The following is a 23666-nucleotide window of genomic DNA, read 5'->3' on the forward strand; positions in this document are numbered from 1 at the left end:
ATGGAAAAAATGTAAAAAAAAAAACGAGAGAGAGAGAGAGAGAGAGAGAGAGAGAGAGTGAGAGTGAGAGAGAAAAACGGAGGAGTGGGGTGAGAGAAAGAGGCGATGGGTTGCGTTGGTGAATGTGAATGAAGCGTCGCCGGGTAGCTTTTGTTCGCGCGCGCGTTCGCGAAACTCCCGCCGGAAAATTTTAGTTCGTAGAGTTATTAAGTTCGCGGAAGTCCATACGTTGTGAATAGTCGGTAAGATCTTATGATTCTATGGCTGTATGTGCAAGTACATCTACAGTGATGGGTATGCACCACGTTTGAAAGAACCATCATCGGAGCGTTGCATTTCTTTAAAATCTCTGTGCATGTGTTAGCAGAGATATGCAAAAGTGAATCATTATAGCTCATATTGAGCCACGTTGGACTGCGAAAGAGTCTGTAATATTGTAGTTATCGAAAATAATGTTAGCCGCACGAGTCAAGCATTTCATACACGTCGTTAAAAATTATTTTACATGGCACAGAATTCTGGAAACACGTGAAAATGGCATTCCGTTGCTGCAATTTTTTCTTCATTCTGATTATTCGATTCATATTTTTTTTTTCTTCTTTTATGTTTTTGTCGTTGGAACGCGCGGACGGAATTATTTACAGTACTTTTGTAAGAACTTTTTTATTATTAATTTACAGTTTAATCGATAGTACATTAATAATGATTACAACGAAGTTTAATGATATAATAATATTTCATTTCGTGATTTTATTACACAAACTCTGTTTATTTACTATAATTTATAATGACATAAATTTGATAATAAGTGTGAACGAAACATTTATAATTATATAAAGTAATTGTATTTGAATAGTATATATATATATATATATAAATTAGGGTGAATTTTATTTCAAAGTGTCAATTTCTACAAACGTGCAATTATTTTTATTTAAATATGTAGATGATCGAAACGTACGTTGCATTTAATCTACATAATTTTTGAGTGCGTAGAATTCTTGATGATACACTAATTTCCAAAAGCTCAATCACCTCATGTAAATTTGCAGCTTCTTTTTATCGAGTATTCCGAACGCGATCTAAAAGTATTCCATCCACCTTTCAGCGTTAAACTCAATGCTTTCTCTTATCCGACTGATTGTCTGTATTTAATTAGAGACTAAAAAGGGTCACGGGCAATACAAGTACCTCCTGAAAAATGAATGGGAAAATTCAATTAAGCATGAGACAATATATCAGTAAGATTAACTTTTTCCGCCGACGTATATATGCCGTCTGGACTGGCTTGAATAATCCAGAGAGTGTGAGTAAGTTTTTGCAAGCGCTTAGTTCTTAATAAGCGTCGAAGGATGGGGCTTTTTTGCATTGCAAAGTACCGCGGTGGCATTTGTAAACTAACCTATGAATCTAGTCGGCCATGTCTGTGGAGGAACATTGAAAATGTGTGCAATCGCCCGACTTCTCGTACGTGAAAATCTTTTTATTATTGATTCTTTATTGCACTTTGATATTACTCAATCTAACTTGTCATATTTGTTTATGCCTTAATATTCTTATTAACGTTGCTCTTGAATACTGAATTACATTTTATTGCAAAATATTTTTAATAATACGTGTAAGTAAATTAAGTATGAATTATTGTACAGCATGTGAAATATATATTTCAAAACTGGTTTAACAAATTTTACGTAGAAAGGTAACCGAAACAAAAATTGAAAATTAAATAAAAAATGTTCTTTCAGATTTTGATGCTTATAACCTATATTTATTTGGCTATATTTATTCATCACACTAACATTTTTCTCTTTTGATGAAATATTTAAATATGAATATATCTTGTTGATAATATTTCTCAGCTATAGCAATGAAAGTATTTTATTGTTTCGATACTACGTTGGCATTAGTGTCTTTAAATTGTAAAAATTATTATCGTCACGGTGGCATTATGCCTTTAATGTATAAATTATTTTTAATTACGTAATTTTTATTTATAAAACGTAAATAGTGAAATCTGGCAATTTTATATAGATTAAATTTTTATAACTTTAATTTCAGGAGAAACCTTTTGTACAAAAGTATTTCTGACATTTCTAATTTCAGTTTTAATATAAATATGACATACAAAAATTAATTGAATTCATCATTGACTATTAATATGAAATAGTTTTATGATATAATAATTTAGTATTTTAATTGATATTGAAAAAATAATTGGCTTTATTTTCAATTTGTTTATACTACATCGATTCAAACATAATAATTTGAATCCAAAATTTAGTCCCATCAACTCTTATTTAGTATATCTTATTTATCACATCTGTTTATTAACAAATTTATACTATAATGCAATTTTTCTCGCATGCGATATATATTTTTATAAGAAAAGAGCATTTTTTATTTCTGGACATCTTGCGCTGATTTTTTATTCCAAGTTTGTGAAAAAGTATACTTTATATGAATTTATATATGAATATCAGTGTAGTGTATGGAAAATGGAGATGCGACAACGTTGAATTTGTACGAAGCATGAATAGAAAGTAAAAGTTTGGAACAAAAAAGGTTGAAAAACAAAAAAGAAAAGGGGAAAGAAGGAAAAAAAAATAAATATAAAATATACAAAAATATTTTACTTCAGAAACCGTGAAACATTTTGAATATCAATGATCTACATTATATTATAAAAATATTTTATAAAATTTGGTGTAAAGAACAATATCGTATTATTATATAAAATAATGATTTATTGACGATTATTTAAATAGTTTTGCATTAAGAATTATAAAAAAAATGATCGTATGCTTTTAATAAGTATTATATCGTCTCTAACAATGTAATATTAATGTATAATTTACAATAATTATATTGGCTTTTGTTTGATTAAGGTATTATTATATACATATTTTAATAAAGAAAAAAAAATTTTCTGAAATATTTTCCATTAGTTATCATACATTTATATCTATTCGTTATTATTATTTTCTTTATCCATATAATAAATCTTATTCACCCTCAATGTCTATGGTCGAAGCATTCTCTCACCATAGAAATGCGTACATTTTTTTCAATACTCGCAATGTCTCCCCTATAACACATTCCTTTTCTTAATTTCATAAATTATGGAATAAAATATGCATTTTAACTTTCTGTTATTTGCAAAATGATAGATCTCTTCTTTAAAGTTTATCAATTATTATTGTGTATCTAAAAAGTCTTCGCAAATTATTAGTAAATTTTTTTTCTTTTACAGATGAAAGTATAGTATCTTTTATATCAATATTGAATATAAAATAATATTGCATAAAACTGAAAATTCTTTCAGTTAACAATATAATTTTAATAAATATAAATTATTTAAAACTTTCTATACGGCTAAAATCTCTTGTTATTATAATTATTTTACTAATGTGAGTATTTAAAACTAATCTTAGGCGACTTTTTTATTGTAAATTTCCTATAGCGCAAAAATTAAAGACCACATTTATCTGAATTTATCCATTAGAACAAATTATCTATAAATAGTTTAAAATTTTCATGGAACAATTTTAAATTATAATTATAATTATAATTAAACATTATAGCAATTATAATTAATCGTTGGTATAAAAAATTTGAGTAAATACGAAAATAAAAACAATTATTAAAACGTGAATTAAGATTTTGGAAAATTTTGAAAATTTTCTAATATATAATACTTAATTTATTAATAAATTGATCAGACCATAAAGAACGAAGTCGTCAAAGAATATTAAGAAAAATATGGAAATTAAGTTTAAAAGTAAATTAAGATTGAAAAAAATCAACTTTAATCAAATAATAAAGTTTTCTGACAGATTTATTCGATTATTATAACTAACTTTCTATTCTATCAATTTTTAATATAAAGTTTTACGATCAATAAAAAATACCATTTGGGAATTTTATGGCGTTTACATAAAGCTATCTGTAAAGCATAACTGTGTTTATAGAAGGATAATTTATGGAAATTGCATCGTGATAATGCACGTGAAAACCACATCACACATCAAAGCTTATTTAAACTTTTTCTAAAAAAAAATAATACCATAATGACACCGTTACTATCACATTCATCGGACGTGATACGTTTAATTTTTTTTTTTTTTTTTTGTATATTCTAGTATTAAGAGAACCATCGAAAGGAAATTATGGAAATTACAGAAGCCATTATGTGGAAATTACTAAACGAATTACAATAAGTTAATTAGAGATTATATTGTAGATTAGACGAATTGTAGATATAAATTTATTACGTATGACGAGTTCTAACAAATGAACATAAACATGTAAGCAAATGAATTAAGTTATAGTTTGTTATAAAAGATGTATGATGCTTTTCTATTAAATATAATTTCATTGACAATATCTATTATATCATACAGTACACGCGATTAATACATATACAACGCGTTTATTAACTTATTGTATAACTTTATAAATTACTTAAGATTATATGAGAATAAATATAGTGGGTGTGAAATAAAAAATACTAATTGTTAATTGAAGTAATTATATATATAATATATATATATATATATATATATATATAATAAGATATTTAATAATACTAGACGGATGTATATAAGTACGAATAAATAAAAATGTTTTGAATTTATTAAATTTTCTAATTTAAAATGACCGAATCTTTTTAATTATTTAGTTTAAGAACAGTACACATTTTATTATTAAATCATATCAGATATTATTACTCCTTCACTCACAACTATAAAAGAAAAGTTATGGATGTAATGCACTGTATTTAATAGTCGATGATATTGAACTATTAATTGTTTAATCAAAAGGACTCATCGCTACATTTTTTTATGCTATGGCTAAATGATATTAATTAAATTTACTTTTATTCTTGTGATTTAAGCAACACAGTTAATTAATTGTTTGTATTTTATTGGTCTTTGCCATTTTAATTGAATATATTCATAAAATAAATTCACATATAATTATATCTATGTTATAAAGATATTTTAAAAATAAATAGATCTCCAGCTGTAAAAAATGATTTTAATTCAGTAATACTAATATTTATGTTTATTTCTTAAACAATTTCAAATCGAGTAATATGAAAACATGTGGGAGAAAAAATAATTGCATGCGTTTTGAAACGAGGGAATAAATCAGGCCAAGAAAAAGAACAAAATTAAGTCAGATGAGAGCAAAAAAAAAAAGCGACGATAAATAGTTACGGTGCTTATGATTATACGAACTTTCCAATGTTAATTCATTTTATTATTTGTGGCTAATAAATGTATCGCCTGCATACGCCCACACATCTACATCGGTATATTAATATTTTTACTTACTTTCTCCATGAGTTCTCGCACTATACCATTCCACTGTTTGGTTTCGGGATCGTAGACCCCATACATATGGTCGGGTACCAGACGTATGGCATATTGAAAACCGACCTGACCGGCGATCCACTTAAGTAGATCGACGCAAAATCCTTCGAATCTTGCATTTCCCGTTAGATTTTTATCTTCTCGCACCATTACGTAAGGCTTTTCCTTAAGAATGAAATAAGGAAACAGATGACATAGTTTAAGAAGATAATTTTAATTACATGAATAAATTAATTTATTACTAATGATTGCTATTGTTTTGAAAACCCTTTGTGTGTATGTGCGTGTTTGCGCGCCCGCGCGCGCGTGTGTGTGTGTGTGAGAGAGAGAGAGAGAGAGAGAGTATAAAGCGGTATCCAATACAATAAAATATATGTTATTTACACACAATCTAATAATGTAATATAATTTTTAATTTATAATAATAATTCGTAAATAATTTTGATAACCACTGAATTTGTTATTTATTACTTTGTATTTGTTATTATTATTATTATTATTATTTACGTTCATTAGTTGATTTGTACGTAATTACATCAATTAAAGATAATATATTTCAACAGGAGAATACCTTCGATGATTATTCATATATCATTAAAAATTTTGTTTTATTATATAATCAATCATATAAGCATTTGTAATAATAGTACAGTAAAATTGAATTTTAATTCTTTCACAATTAATTTACATTTCATGTGGTAAGTAAGTTTCATTATATTAAAAATTATGAATTAAAGTAACTTGAAAAATAGTTTATTTATGCGAATTTTTATAAATGCTATAAAATAAAGTACATTGAATAATTATGCAAATATATTTGAGAAGTGATTTATTCAGTTTGTACAATATATTAAAACATTAATGAAAAATAAATAAATAATATATGAAAATTTTATTTATTAATTATATTTTTTATATAGGGTGGTACTCGTATACTGTATAAGCAATTTATGTAATCTACCCAAAAAGTTAATAACGCTGTACTCGTAATTCTCGTGGTACTGCAGAATCAACAAGTGTCGATCGGATTTTTTTTCTTTATACATTTTTTCACGGCGACAAAAAGGAAGTATATAAAATTCTGATGAAAAAGAGAGAAATAGAAAAAGTGCCTAAAAGAGACTGAAGAAGCCAAACAAGGTAGATTTAGTTCAGCTCCGCGGCACTAATCCAGAGGGGAATTGCTGAACTGGGAATAGAGTAATTAAATTGCTGGGTACTTTAGAGTCGGCGCTTGCTATTTTTAGCGATTCATTCAGGAAATGAAGTAAGTATTTTTCTCCTTACTAGTTTTTCTCTTTGCGAGCAGATGAGATTTCGCACATCAGTAAAAAGGCAAGATGAATTGTTGCATGTGCAGGTGAAGTGGGATTTTAGAAAAGAAGATACTGATTTGACATAGAAAAACATAAGCTGTCTGTTTTTTTTCCACAATTTCATAGATATTTTATTAACTTTCTTATTTATGATGTCATATTCATTAATTTATGTTAATTTTAAAAGAAAAAATTATTAATCGAACGTTTTTGTGTCAGATTTTCAATTCTAAACTTTATTCTATACAACAGTATAGTCTTATGATATCGTAATGATTACTTTCAAATACATTATTCATCGAAAAAAGTCTTTTAATATATTTGATAAATTTATACATAACTGAATTGTTTAATAACACTATAAGTAAAAAATGTTATTACAATAAGAAAAATATAAAATACTGAATTTTATTATGTTGCCACTATATATAGAAATTTTTACATGAAATTTTTAAAGCAAATGGATAATATTATACCGGCATAAGATAATGTTACTTTAAATTTTGTCTAATACTTGTAAAAAAATATTAAATGAATTTTTATTACGACAGAGAAAAATATTTTATATATTTGAAATATATGTGAAATAAGCTTTTATGACTAATACAATAGTGTAAAAGCTCGAATTATAATTAATATTTTATGTCAAACGAATAATAATATTTTTAAATGTGTCTCATGGATACTCATTTAATTTATTATTAATGAAATATTCTTTCAATTCTTCAAATTTTTTACAATTTTATCTTAATAGCTTGCTTAGAGATTAGCCTATTCTCAAAAATAATTTATAAGAAATAAGCAAATAATAAGATAGATTAGTAGAAATATATATATAAAGGTATATCGAAGGTAATTAACTATCAGATGAAAATTCTGATCATAAGAAAGAAACAATATTTGATATATTTATTGAAACGTATTATTTTTGGCAAAACAAAGCGTATAGATATGCAGAAAAGAAGAGAAGACAAAGTGATAGATAGAGTTAAGGTGCCGTGGAGGGAGAGCGAGAGAGAGAGAGAGAGAGAGAGAGGGGGGGGGAGGTAGGAGATACGAGTTGGCTCGTGAAAACGCTTTGGCTAAAAGGATCAAGTTTTGGGGAGGAGGTATGATCGTAAAAGAAATTTACCTCTCTTGTCATAACGATGAGCGTAATGTTAGTGGTGGTTGTTTCGTAAAAAGCACCGACATCGGAGATGTTCACTCCAGTGCCGAGCTTCCACTCACCAACCTTCACGAGCTCTTCTTTTTTTAACTTGAGCAGATCCAATTTGAAATTCGTTCGTTTACCTTCGTTGAATTCAATGTGACCGGTTAGACCTTGTAAACTCGCCTGCAACAAGACCAATTTTACTATTTACGATCTAAATCTACGATCGGGCATACTTGATCAGACTCAATAAAATCAAATATGAGACAGTCTGAGAAAGAATAGGATGAGGGAATGGAATTCACTTTCATATTATTTTAACGATAAAATCCTTTTAAAATAATACAAATTCTTGGCTTATAAAGGATTCACTTTGTTTGTGATATATTTCTCATTATCATAAAAGCATTTTATTTTTAGGATCGACTGAAGACTTTTATGAATATCTGAAATCAATATGTTACATAATTTTTTAATCTCGACGCGTTGTGACAATTTACAATCATTTTTTTTTTTTTAAACCAGAAGAACTATTTGCATGAACTATTCGTGTACAAGTCTTGAATTCAAATCTTTATTGAAAGATCGATTTAAATAATTATTATTGAATTGTATACAAATCAATTGCGAATTTATAAATTTATGAATGAAGAAATAGTAATTTTAGTATGAATAATCAAAATATTTATGTAAGTAATTGGAAATATATTGCATTTAATGTTAATATAATATGCCATTACTATTTGGTGCAATATATTCTCTGATTCTCAGCTAATATTGTAAATTATATTACGTACTTTATACGATTATTCATAATATAGACATAATAATGACAAAATATTAATATTGCAAACGTGCAAAATATGCAAAAAAATTTGTATGAAATTATTGAGAAATCTGAATTTACAGTATATTATATAATTAAGAATTTTATTATTTTATGAAAAATGTATTTATCGATTATTATAATTGTCTTTTAATAAGAGAAACGATGATTCCATAAGCTAAAACAGATTAAAATACGAAAATTAACTTGCAACAATTACGCGAATATTTAGTAATTTAAAGAGTATCGATACGTGTATGCATAATATCATATTAACACGGCAATTTTTAACTAACAAAATCGTTCAGTTATATATTCATATAAATCTTCACTGATAATCTAACAATTATTTGCTTCTTCTAATTGAACTAGTTTTATAAGACTAAAGAAAACATCGAACTCGCTGGTAGCGGCAATTGAGTTGGGAACAAGGGAATTTAAAGCGTGTTCAACGGCGTTGGCCCAACATATGCTAATGTTAAATGATACATATCTCAGATAAATTAACCGCAGACATCGTTTTTAATGAAAAAAAGCAAAGAATGAAAAGAAAAAAAAAAAGAAAAAAAAATAGAAGAATAATTGAAAATGCTCGCGCATTCGAAATGTTCTCATCCATTTACGAGCTACGTTAATTACCATGATTATCATTATAATATGCGCGCGCGCGCGAACGCGCGCCTACGACACTTTCGCTGTCCTTTCGTTGCACTCGTAATTTTTCGAACGAAGCCATTTACACGTAAAGGTGGACGCATTTTCCGTTGGACACGTCCCGGCAGATTTGCGCGTTAATTACCTTGGGGGCCTCGGTGTTACTCGACTCGCGCACACGCCGATGGGTGCAGTGAATTACGGCCGCGCCCCACAGCATAAATCCATTTGCAAACGCTCAGTAACAGAACACGAGCCTTGTCGCATTTCCACACCACCATCCCTCCACATCCTCTCACCCACCACCATCTCTCTCTCTCTCTCTCTCTCTCTCTCTCTCTCTCTCTCACTCTCTCTCTCTCTCTCTCTTCTCACTCTCTCTCCACCCACGCCGCGCAGCCCTTTCCGCAATCCCTCGCGTCATATGGCTTATTCCTCTGCGCGATACTTGCGGTACGCAAAGAATCGCTCACTCGTCATTGGCAATTCGCAATTACTTATTCGCGACATGTGTATTAACGACGAATAATGACGATTCTGGTTTACTAAACGAGCCACGGATTTCGCGAAAATTGTTCTATTCTGAGACGCTAAATATAACAGCGCTTTTAAGCACAGCTTTTTTGCACAACTTTGTATTACGCCTATTGTTAATTCATAGTATTTTCGTGGGCGGATTATATACTTTAATAATCGTATGTAAGCTTGTCTACCGCGATAAGCGACTGATAGCCAATGCAATCGAATCAACGAGCAACTTCTTGGAATAAATTTCTCATTAATGTCTACCGTGGGAAGTTTCGAGATTGTTTCCCTTGCTGCCTACGCCCCTTTGTTCTTCCGTATTCGCAGTGTCCCGTTGGCTTTTATTAAAATATGAAATTTTACGCGGCTACTGTTAAGGCAGTACCGGGTTTCATGCGCCGGTGACAAAAATCGCAAGACTTTTGCAAGAAACTTGGAACGACGCGCTTTTTACGCGTCCTTCGGGTGTCGCATACTCGCAGCACGGAAACTTATAATGGGATCGAGTGAAAATGGAAGGAGAGGGCGGGGGGATTAGCAGCAGCAGCAGCAGCAGCAGCAGCAGCAGCAGCAGCAGCAGTAGCAGCAGATGTATCCCAAGAATGAGAAGAGGATATAAGAAGAAGAAGAGAGAAGTCAGTCTAATCGAATAATTCGCAAGATAGTTCATGTATTGTCTGGCTTTATAAGTTTTTCGAAACACTTCCGCCAACCTAATTCCGTGAGCATTCCTGAATGAAACCGTAGACAGGTTGGATTTATATTTTCTCGTAAATGTAAGATCGATGTGCTATGTACGATACACACGTCTCAATGCACCCGGTCAAAATGCACTTGCTGTCGCATTTTATCAGCGCTCACAAATCTCCCATTTTGTTCCCACGAAAATTTCATTAAGAGCATTAAGTTACATCGCTACCTTCAATAATTCACGAGACCTCCGATGTTACAGGCTCCATTTTATAATACTACTAAAAGAAAAAAGAAATTATAATAAGACACAGAGAATGATAGTTTTAAAGTGAGTAGTCATAATTGTTATGACTCGGCTTTAAAATCTCCACTAGCTTCTCCACAGATTCCAATTCGTATGTATAATAAATACGTGTGTACAGATGTACAATGCAACAACTTCACGAACTCCGTTGGTTTGGTTACGTTGAATAAACAGCCTCTGAATTAATAAAATTTGCTTGGTACTTTAATTTTTGAAATATAAGTTAGTAAGGGTAATTAATCAGATCGGTTAACATTATAATGATATTTTTAAATGTACACGAAGAATTTTACCAGGATTACCATTCGTTAAATGATAGAATTTACTTGTCCTACGTCACGTGCGCATAATGAAGTTATCATTGAAAATATATTATTTATTTAAATATTAGTCTGGAAAATTCTATTAAAATTTGCAATTACAGGAATGCAAATAGTGTATCATTAATTTTGTAAATATAGCAAGCGCACATAACTAATCAATTAACAAGATTTTCTTATATTTTTATAGCCGCTACGTACATTATTAATTTCTACTTGATAGGATATATAATAGATATTTGATAGGAAGTATTTAATTTTTTAATTTAATTTTTCAATTATATTAAATAGTTTTTGAGACAATTAGCGATTCAGGTTTTTGAACTCGTGTAATTTAATCGGTTCTTATGAAGTTATTATATAAATACTTTGTCGTCTATAATTTTAAGATGTTAATTATCATTGGGCTAAGCCCGACAAAGTCAGACTACTATCTAAATAAACATTATACTCACTGATTACGTTGATAATGGACTTTATTAGAAGTCTAATTATTAGGCTGTAATTATTGTAATACTCTATTAGCTCAAGGCAATACGAGTAAAATTTTTAATTATGATCCAATTGTGAGGTAATAATTTAGATTATTGAAAGTCAGATGAGTATGCAATACTTCATTAGTATTGGTATTCCATTGGCTATAATACAAGTAAAATTAGCTACTTAATGCAACTAAGAAGCAATTTGAAACTCTGCCATTTTTTGTTTTTTCTTTTTTTTTCTTCTTTTTTAAATTAAGTATTCCAGATATATGAGAGACGATAACGGTAATATCGTGACATGCAATTCAAATTAATACGTCGAATGGCGACATATTATTAAACAGCTGATCGATCGTATCTCTTAGACATATAGTTATTCCTTAAATCTCGTTAAAATTTATCGCAGGCCACATGACGGCTGTACAAGAGCGATTTACTAGATGGCACACGGGATATTTGCTAAATGTGGTGCTTCATTACGCGTTGACACGCATGCTGAACGAGCTTTCCTTACCACCTTCTGCCATTCCCTTCACACCCCCGACACTCACTCCACGGCCTATCGAGCAACAAACATTCCTGCCTCGTGTCCCTTTATATGTGCCCGCAAGCTGCGCTCAGCTCATTTCCCGTAAATCCCGTGCAGCTTTTCCGACACGCGCTTTGTGTATCGAAACTGAACGTCATTCCTAGATTATGATCGGACCACCGAATATACATGTGCCCCGTTATTTGTTATTTTGGCGGAAACAGATCGCCTAATTAGTACGGATTGTCTACTTATGCATTTTTTAATGTATACTGCAATACTATTTTTTTTCAAGTTATCTCTATGATGTGCACTGTTACGCTTACTTAGGCAAATTAGTTAATTTCTGATACTTTAGAAGATTCGTCTAATTTTAATTGTGATTTTTATTGCATTGAGTCGTTATGATGATGAATTATTATCATTATTCCATTATTTTACATTTATTATTCGTACAACATTTTAGTGTTAATGAAAGCATTTACATTTGTATAGAATAATTTCACTAAACTTCACATGAAATATTTTCATCCCAGAATTTCAAATAGATAAATAAATATTCTCTTGTTTTTTGTTTTCTTCTTATTCTTCGTCTTCTGTTTCTTGCTTATAGATGCATTAATTTAGAAAAAAATTGGGAGATTCTTAATACCGACCGAACAATACGCGTCATTAAATAAATTTACCCAAATTGCCATTATGATCTAATGGATTTCAATATATTATCATTAATTCATAGAAATTAATAGCACGTATTCTAGGAATAATGAGCAGCTGCTCGGCTTACCTTTGTAAAGGAAAACTCCCTATCACGTGAATGATCTTTGTTAAAACTAAATATCCTTGGAACGGTTTTCAAGTATCATTAAATAATAAACAGAGGAGAGGAGCAAGAGGAAGGTTAAGGCGTGAAATGATGCGTTAGGAACTCGTAAGGCTCCCCTACCGCCCCTGTACTTACGGAATTAATGTAATTATAGAGCGAGAGGCCGTCGTCCCAGGGCTCCTCCCGCTCACAGGACAAGTTGGCGGGACGCAGAACGTGACTGCGATCAAGTGCTGCCAATCCATGGGCAAACACCTGCACGCTGTCGTACACCAACGCCGGCTCCGCCTGAAACGTCCCGCGCAAGTGGCAAATTTATCTCTCGCACTTTTACAAGGATACGGCTGTGCTCAATAATGCCGCCATTATGATAATCAATTTGGTCGATAGAAGCGAGAGAGACATTGCCGAATGTTCGATATTATTTCCGTATATAAATTATTATTAACAGGTCGATAGTTAATTGATTGTCAACGAGTATTTAAATGGCTTTCCGCTGGATCACATACGAACTTATCTCAACGAGAATTTGTGCAAACTACGAGAATTTTTATACTTTTATAAGTTCCTTCGTGAACAGAATTGAAAGAAGAATAATGAATCAACTGAGATGCGCTAGATATTAACGTTATTAATTAGTTAGAAAATACATTAAGTTAATCATATCTATTATTTGATTAATGGGAATATAGTTTTTTTATTATTATCTGCCAAAATAATATTATGATAAATAAATTCGATTAATTGTTGCTTTTTATTGTATTTAGTTTATTTATTGCATTAAAATTGATAACATTTGATTAATGTTAGTTAGTTAATCTTAGTGTTTTTTTTTGTAGATTATTAAAAACTTGATACATTTATTTGTTTTAGTTTGTATTTTACTATTTTACTTAGTATACTATTAGTTATGTATGAAAAATCAAGATGATGAAACTGTATTACTTGTATTTAAAATTATTTTATAAATTATTTTATAAATTATTTATTACTTATTAACCTAGATTAAGATATAATTCAAGATCATTTCTTTTTATTTGAAAATCAAATTGTATTCTATTTCATATATATTTTATCTAAACTTATGACACTTCTCCTTCTATATTTTCTTTTTAGATTTCCATTTTATATTTTTCTATCTTATCTAATACTTTACATAATATATTTGATTTTATTAATCATTCAATATTGATTATTTTTTATAGAATGATTAAATTTTTTCTTCTTTTACTTCATTTGGTTAAGGTATAAATCCCCGCATATTTATAAGACTTCAGTTATGAATATTTTTATTAAACTACCTTTATCATCAAGAAATATAGTGAATACTTATTTAGACTTATATTATAAATTATATTATAATACGCTTATAGATATTCTTATTAGATAATTATGAATATTATATTTATTATGAAATATTATTAAATACTTTTTATTACTTTTTCTTTTTCTTTACCTATCTGAACGTTAATATACATAGATATCTAAATTCCTTTATATTTTAAAATTGGTTTCAACGCAATTTAATTTGAAACTATATGTGACGTTACTTAATTTTTTTTATTTATATCCAATATTACTTCTTTTGCAGCAGCTAATGAAAGTCCTAAATTTTTCATGGCGATGTGTTTATTATCTTTCGCTAAATCTATATCGTCTACAAATGGTTGCAGTTAAATCATATTATTTAAAGAAATTATTTTTACATTTTTTTTTTTTATACAAATTGATCAGATAGAATGTTTTTAAAGTATTAAAAAGCATATTGTATTCTCTGGGTAATCTTAAATAGTTATTATTTAATAATTTATATTTAAAAGATAAATCGAAGATTTTTCTTTTCGAATAATTTTTTGCCATTGCAATTTTAACATTTCTTCAAACAATATTAATTAATATGCATGAATGATATATATATATATATATATATATATATATATATATTAAAAGATGTGGATGACTCGAATTAATTAAAAAAATGTTCTTTATCAGATGTTTATATTATAATTTACCGATAGAAAATGAAATTGTTTATTTTCCATACTACTCTAATCAGTTTAATTGTTCATAATACCTGTATGATTCCTGATCTGTTAAGTATTGCATGACCAACTGGTTGAAATCTTTCCATTTGTTTTAATGTTTCAATGACTTTAGGCTGTTCTAAATCGACTAATCGAAAGGCAGTCATGTTTACACTATTGTACTTAAAATCTTCGAGATCGAACGTTTCAATGTCCTGCGTAAAATAAAATGTTTTTATTCAAAGTTACATTTATATATTTAAAGTATTTTAAAATCGATATACTCACAAAGCTTGTGAACATATAGTGATATCTGTAGTCATTCATTTGAAGTTGTAATATCTGTAAGTAAATAATGTTATAATTATTTTGCTTCCCGTGGTTTCTACTTTTTAATTATAGTTAATTATTTCCTGATACGTACTGCTCGAAAAAATTGTTGCATGTACAAAGGATCTGTATCGATAATTAATTTGTAAATTTCCTTGTGTCGAATTTCTCTAAGGACTTGTCTATACGATCCAGGTCCAGCCTGGCGAATGTATATTTCCGTTTTCGACGAAGGAGGTGATTTTACCAAGTCTTGTAATTTAAATAAACCTAAAAAAATATAATGAAAAATTGCATTACCATTGATAGTAAATAAAATCAATCGATGTAAAATTCAATAAGAAAATTTCTATTTGTAATTTTATTAATTCTTATTTATTATTATTAATTGATTTTTTGCGTTACAATTGAATATATTAATGAACCCAATGAAGGTTAAATTAATTTTCAGATCGAAATCTAACTGGAAGAAATTTAATTAAAGAGTAATAGAACTTCACTATTAATCTTTATAAGAGTACATCACCTTTCCATTTAGTATGATTTATTCCACAGTTAGAAATACGTGGCGTTATGAAAAAATCTCAGAACAAATAAAAAATATCATTATAACTATTATCAAAAACTTCTTTAATTGGTACAAATGAATTTAAATTGTAATATTTGTGGTGTTGCTTTAATTCGCAATAAAATGTTACTTTAATTAAATCGATAACTAATTGTATTTTGTACTTAACGTTATTAAGTGTATTTCAATAGCTAAAGAAGATACTTCAAACACAATTGTTTGGAACAACGCTTTAATGAAATTTGATGTTTTGATAAATTTCATTATCAAAATTCATTTCATTATTAAATTTAATAGATGAAAGTTAATATTTTAATAAAAAAAAAAATAATATCTTCAATATAATTATGAAGAACTTATTAATAAATTATTAATAGCTAATAGTTTATTTTTAATTAATTCAGCATCAAAACGTGCCAGTGTAATGGTTTCATATACAAGTTAGTCAGTCAGAAAATAGAAAATCTTACAAAGATAATTTCAAGCTCCTTCTCTTAGAATAAAACGTCAAGAAATCAGTAGGATAGAAAAATGAGCAGAAGAAAAGAGATAAGGTGATGGCGAGAGCGAGGTAGTAACAAGGAGTAAGGGGTTGAAACGAGCAGAGTCGGAGCTTGTCACTTCCGTTTTCATTCAATTTCCCTCCGCAAGTCTCTCTGGCCTCTCGTACGTTCCCACTAACTCCTATCCCGTTCTATCTCCTCCGTCCCTCCCTCCGACCCACTCATACTCTCTCTCTCTCTCTCTCTCTCTGTCTCTCTGTCTCTCTTCCCCCCCCCTTCTCTCCCCCATCGCAGCACTTATTGTTTCTTCATTTTAACGAGTCTTTCCTCTCTCGCATCATGAGGAAACTTCGCTTTCCACTTTCAATGCATCAGCGCAGACGCACACGCACGTTAGTGCGAGAGTATTCTGAAATTCGTTCAGAAGCTCAGCAACACTTATATAAAGAGAAGCTCTAGGCGTAGACTCACGTCAAGTGAGTCTTGCGAGAAGAAAACGGAAATGAGACCTAAGGCTCTTGGCTTGTTTTTCATTTACGTACTCCATCTCATGGGGCCATAGAAAAGGACTGCACTCCTTTTTATCTAATTCCCGTCTATTTTATCTGACTGCGGGGTATCGTGACGCTATTATGCGAACTTCTCTGAATATATAAATTAAACGCTATGGAGATGGTTTTGATTACGAGGAAATTCGAGTTATACGGAGCTTTAAGCCTTTGTCGAAATGTACATCACGTTGGAGGCAATTTGGCTTTAACCGAATGGGGTTACATTGTAATGGAGATCTTAATTCGAAGAAAACCAAGTATCGGTGCAACGGCGCTATCGAAATGATTCAGCTTAATTTGCTGTTTTTAGAGAAGAAGAAGAGGAGAGAGAGAGAGAGAGAGATAGAGAGAGAGACGAAATTTTATCGCGAATTTTCAATCTTCTATTCTTTAATCTTGCTTATTCTAAATGACAATGTAGTATTTAATAAATATATACAAAAAAATTATTTACTTATTTTTGACATTGAAGAGGCTTAAAAGTTTTTTATTGAGTAAAGCAATAATGAGTTTCAATCGAATATTTATACTATTGCGAATGACAGATATTTTTCTTCCAGAGCATATCGTTTAATCAAACTGCTAGGCGCCGGATTATTCTTATGAAAACTTATAATTTTTATTCCATTTAATATTATCATTTATTTACACATTATAATTAATGAGTAGTTAAAAGATCAAATGAGATAATTAGTTTTGTAATATAGTATCTAATCTTAATTGTTTAACATATTAAAACACATGAGTTTAAGATGTATGGTAATTTATTAGAGAAAGATAAAAGGCAAATTCGAATTGAATAATATTCAAAGTATGTGCAGCTATTAGCACGCACCATTATTAATACACTTTATTAATAATTATTAAAATTTTTATCTAGACTAAAATTACAAGTATTTCAAAAATATTTCCAATCTAAAATATTGATCAATTCAGGATACTCTTTTTGACACATATTACGTCAGGAACAGAAAATAATGAGCCCTTCAGAATGCAGATGAAAATTGGTCTCCACTCCCACACGTGGATTTATGTATTCACACACAAGCACACACGCGCACATATTTTGTGGAAACGATGAACTATATGTTGCTATATTTTCAAGTGTGATTCTATGATCTTATCTTGTGTTGGTTCTCATTATGTTATAGAAGAAAAAAAAAAGAATGGCGAAGAGAGGAAATCTATCGAAAAGAAGTCAAAGTTGGCGTGAAGCACTACTATTCGAATCTGAACTTGACAGTTTGACGTTCCTATTCGACAACAATTTTCAACTTCCTAATGCGAATAGTGATAATTTTTTTTCGACACTTGAACTGCCGTAAAAGTTGAGTGTCAATTATAGAGATTTTGCTGACAAATTGAAATAAAATTTAGAACATTCTAATTCAGATATAACAAAAAAAAAAAAAAAAAAAAAAAAAAAAAAAAAAATAAAAAAAAACAAAAAAAAACAACATAAATTCAATTATTAAGATAGTATTTCAGAATATTTGATGTAATTAATCATTCATAACGTCTTGTAATTCTTTTATTATTAGTGAATGAATATAAATCCTCTCAAACAGAAATATTTATAAAGAAAAATATTATATTTACGGACACTTGGTAAAGCCACAAATGTTTTTCAATATAATAAATGAAATTGTTATAAATCCCTTTCTTCTATAAAACAATATAATAGTTCAGTTGCCTATAATATTATTATAACATAAATTTTTCTCTTCATGATATTAAAATATTTCAATAGCCATTTAAAATGTTTAATGATCTAAAAATTTATAATTTATTTCCTTCATAAATTTAATTAGACTATTTTTATTATAATATTATAATTTAGATGTGCTAATTAATATTATTATTTGTTATCGTGAATTTATTATTAATAAAAAATTTAGAAACTTAAAAATTTATTCATTTTAATTTATTTGAAATATCGAATTTTATTAAAAGGTATTGTTTCAGCACAAAATACGAATACCAATATTTCGAAATTATTTTACAATTATTCAAAATTGTCCAGGTTACCGAAATCCTTGATTGTTTATGAAAAATTAATTATTTTCATTTAAAAATGATGCTACGATGACATTAATAGAAAGATGTTAAATATTTAATAAATTTTTATAATAAATTCAATGTTTTTTTTTTTTTTTTTTTAATTTAATAAATATAAATAAACTTTAGATGTCTTTATCAAATATGTTTGTTTTGAAAATTGAAATTGATTTCACGTCGTAGCCTTTATATGTATTACATCTTCAAATTTAATTAAATTGTCTGGAGTAGTTATGAAGTTATAACTATGAATTTGCACGTATCTTCTCTCTTACGATATTATTTCCTTTCAATAATACAAATTCGCGTATAAAAACATCAATGAATACAAATTAATTCGATAAACTGTCTAAATATTTCATTGATCGTACAATTGATAATATTTGAAATATTGTATTGTTATGATTTCAATATATATATATATATATATATATATATATATATATTGTATATAATGTAATATAAAAATGATTCGAACATAACATTCTTTGTAATTAATATTGGAAATATCAATTGCCAGAGATAGAAAATTTTTTATTGAAGAGGGCAAAAGCACAATTACCATAATCCTCTTCGTAGACGATGGCGACTTTAGTCCAGTTAAGAAATGTCATGAGGTCTCTAAAGGCCCGGTTGAGATGATCCTGAGCGGGATAGAGATTGATACTGAACTCTTTAAAGGTCGGCTCAAAGTCCACTCTGGCTTCAAGGTGAGGCACGTCCAGTGCTTCGCAGATGCTCTGAATGTGGGCGCCGAGAAGCGGATCCGATGGGCCAAAAATCCCTTGCACGGATCGAGATAACTGCTTGCAAGCTTTAACAAAAAATAGCGAAAGATGTTCGCAGCTGTTAGAATCGCCCGTACTCTCTTTTATGGATATCTCTGACATATTATATTTAGATGCTCTCGTTTTTTCATTGTCATTCGAACGAAAACTTTGTAAATTGCTAATGTATGTGTATATATTCATAAGCTTTTGCTTTCTGTACTTGGAGAAATCTGGCGGCAAATATTGTATTTATAATTTGCAATTCAAGTTACAGTTCCCAAATTAAGAAAATGCTTAATTTTTATAATAATTTAACAAGTATTAATAGTTTGTTATAAAACAACCTTTTTTATCCAAGTTTTTAATCGTTATCCAAGATTTATTATGATATATCATTATTCAAGTGTCTGAACTGACATTAATAATATAATTTACTAATAATTTATGAACATTAAACATTAGGATAAATGTTGAAACGACGAACAAACGCTTACAATTATCTATACTTAATATTTTTAAATAGAACATCTTGTTATTATGTATGTTTTTAATTAAAAAATTCCTTTCTATGAATATATTATATTAAATATTTATAAATGAAAGTTTAATATAATAAATGTTGATATATTGATTTATTTATTTATTCGTTTATATATTAAATGAATATTTAAATGAATGAATTCAGTTTTTATCATTATTTTACATTAAGGGATAATTTCATATGATCTGAGTTGTTTTCGAATAATTTTGCCGTATATAATATTTCATCAACACTCAAAACTTATTGATAAATTTACATTGCATTTTCTAAATGTCCAATATGTTAGATTTACTAATTTTATAAACATTTTTTAATATTAATTTCTGTAGTAGTAAAAACTGCTTTAGACAGATTATTAGTATCACATTATAAAGTAGAAATTAAAAGAATTTACTTCATGAGATGTATCCCATAAAATTATATGAATAATTTATTATGAGACTGTGTGGATCGTAGCATTCTGTTATATAACATTTTTCTATATGGTATATTTATATGCTTAAACACGATGTGGCGATGAAAATATTTGAAATTTAAAGGAATTTTCTGAATTATTGGAAGACTATTCTTTAAGTTTATATGTATTAATACATTTTCTTAACTTTTTTTCTTTTTTTTTTTAAATTTAATCGGCATTAACAAATTTTTTGCACTACTTAGTAAGCCATAAATACACATTGTCGAATATTCTTTGCGAATTTAATCAAGATAATTTAATTATTTAAGTTCGATTTAGTACTGCGATTAATACTTTATCATTGTCGTTTTAACAAAACACAAGTAATTCGATAGAAAAAGTGTATTTACCTATATATATTGTCCTCCTTGAAATAATTAATGAAAAAATGATATATAATTGAAATTTAAATTTTTATTCAATAATATATAATTTTAACGTTTTAAAAAAAAAAAATTTTTTTTTTCAAATTAATTGGCTTCACAAATCAAATAATAAGAATGTGCTGGGACAATTATTCGAAAAACATTGATCGAATAATCATTTCATCTGGTTCGACTATTTGGTAAATTGTTCGATCATAGAGTCGTAGTTTGAAAATGAGTTTGAAAAAAGGTGAAGTGTAAATCCCCGTGAGGTGAAAAAGAGGACAAGTAAGTAGGAGGCGCGAATTCTACGTGTTCCGGCGAGCGGGACGTCGATTATTCGTCTACGTCCGGTATTATTTGGGCAGTCAGCATAAAACGAAGAGGAAACTGATATATCCGCAAGGTGGTCCATGCTACACTTATTCCATCCCTTTGGTATTCTTTTCTTCGATTTCCTGCCGACGAGGACGGATCGCTTTCGTTTTGCTTGGCTGGTAACTCCACAACCGACGCGAGATAAGGCATTTTTTAACTTCGCCAATAATTCCCAGTTGAGCTTTTATACGAACCCACACGTAGGTGATATGGGTCTTGGATAAAATGCGTTTGCCTGTATCCATCAGCTCCAGTGCACGAATTGACGATGAAAACAAATAGTTTTGAATTTCGAAAGATGATGCACTTTTTCTTTACATTTCTATGCATTTTTATACCATGCAGATTTGCATGCGAGGGAAATCTTTAAAAAAAAAAAAAAACTTATAGTTTTACATATTATTACGTAAATACGTTGTTGAACTTTAAAAATATTTATTCAACAATTGATAGTGAATATTTATTAAACATACATTAAATTTTCTGGGATTTGTACGATTTCTATTTCAAGATAATTATTCCAAATAAAATATATAAAATATTTTTCAGATGTATTTATTTAAGTAGTAATAATACTTAAATACATTATTAATCTATTAAGTATGATCATGTATGTATCCTACATAAGTTTTTTTTATCTAGTTTTATTGACAATATTATGAAATGAAATTTTAATTATATATAAATTTATTTTAAGGTAATTTTGTCGGGTAACTAATTAAAAAATGCGCAGTTACGTAAGAATTATAAATTAAAAATATTTATATTAATATAAATTAATTATCTAAGTTATAAGTAATACTATAGTAATATAGTGATTTTACATCTATATTTTCTTTTATTTTTATGATTGCAGATGAATATTTAATTTAAAAATAAATACATATAAAATATATAATGATATACAAATTTAATTTATTATTGCAGTGCATATTTAATTGTTAATTATTAATTATGTTGTGAAACAACAAATTATTAACTATAATATATTATTGTTACATGTTAATTACTAAGTAAAGCTATTCAAATATGTATATATTATAAAATATATAATAAATATAATATTCAAGTCGATTTAATATTCGGATAAAAAAGTTCATTACATAAATATTTATTGTTACAAATATTTGCATTAGATTTTATTCGATCATTTGCAGTTGAAATTTATACTTGCATAGGGATATCTCATTCTTAATTGTCGAGAAAATAAAGCAGAGCTCTACTTTAAATTTTCACTTTAAAGTTCGCAATATTTTAAAAATATAAAAGAGACTTAATAATATTTTTACAATGCTAGTATCACATTTTTCCCTATAATTATTTAATTATGTAATTTTTTGTATTTTAAAATTCTATATTTTTAAAATTATGTAAGCGACAAGTAATATACATATCATATAATATCGAAATACGAAATTAAATATTTTAACTAGTTTGTTATATGTTTAATACTTTTGGTTACACATTTAAGTATATAAATTATAATTGCGTATCGTATTTTAATTGAGTTTGTCTAGAACAAAGTTGTCGATTATTTTTCTTTTTCCCATTAGTCATTATAACAATTGCAAATCATATTTATATGTAATAATAGACCAAAGTTTATCATATACAAAACATATTAATATTAAAAACATATTTAAATAATAACTGAAAATTTATACATTTCAATAGTATTTAGTGAAATGATAAGTAGATGAATCCAGCTCAAACCTAAAATAATAAAAATAAATAATTATCTCATGGTATTTTTATGGAATGCAAATATTGTTTAAGTCAAATCCTCTTTAAGTGCATATGCATCCATGCGTTTCTTAACAGAATTTGAAAAGTGTTGCAAATAGGATTGACAAAGGCCACGGCGCTTAAATCCTCTTTCTTCTGTGTAAAACTAAAGACCGGCCGAAATTGCATAATCGCTTGTCAAAACGCTCATATACGCAGACTCATACACTCGTATGTAGGCGTCGTCTCAAAGTGAAACTTTGAATTCCAATGGTATGAACAGCTTATAGGTTTATGATGCGGAACTGTTTTGAGATTCTGTAAACTAACGAGGAGGATTTGCCCGACGCTTTCACTCTCTCTCTCTCTCTCTCTCTCTTTCTCTCTCTCTCT

General features: G+C 28.5%; 1 protein-coding gene across 1 annotated transcript in view; it reads right to left on the bottom strand.

Annotated features, from left to right (window-relative positions):
* Positions 1-23666, bottom strand: part of LOC105364009 (glutamate receptor ionotropic, kainate 2-like) — a 120537-nt gene that overhangs the window by 31565 nt on the left and 65306 nt on the right. Inside the window, 7 exon segments of the mRNA XM_011501843.1 lie at positions 5337-5540; positions 7824-8027; positions 13139-13291; positions 15078-15242; positions 15316-15369; positions 15452-15627; positions 19600-19851. Of these exon segments, the coding sequence (XP_011500145.1) occupies positions 5337-5540; positions 7824-8027; positions 13139-13291; positions 15078-15242; positions 15316-15369; positions 15452-15627; positions 19600-19851 (1208 nt within the window).

This window comes from Ceratosolen solmsi, unplaced genomic scaffold, assembly GCF_000503995.2.
Source record: "Ceratosolen solmsi marchali unplaced genomic scaffold, CerSol_1.0 scaffold23, whole genome shotgun sequence".
Taxonomy (NCBI): domain Eukaryota; kingdom Metazoa; phylum Arthropoda; class Insecta; order Hymenoptera; family Agaonidae; genus Ceratosolen; species Ceratosolen solmsi.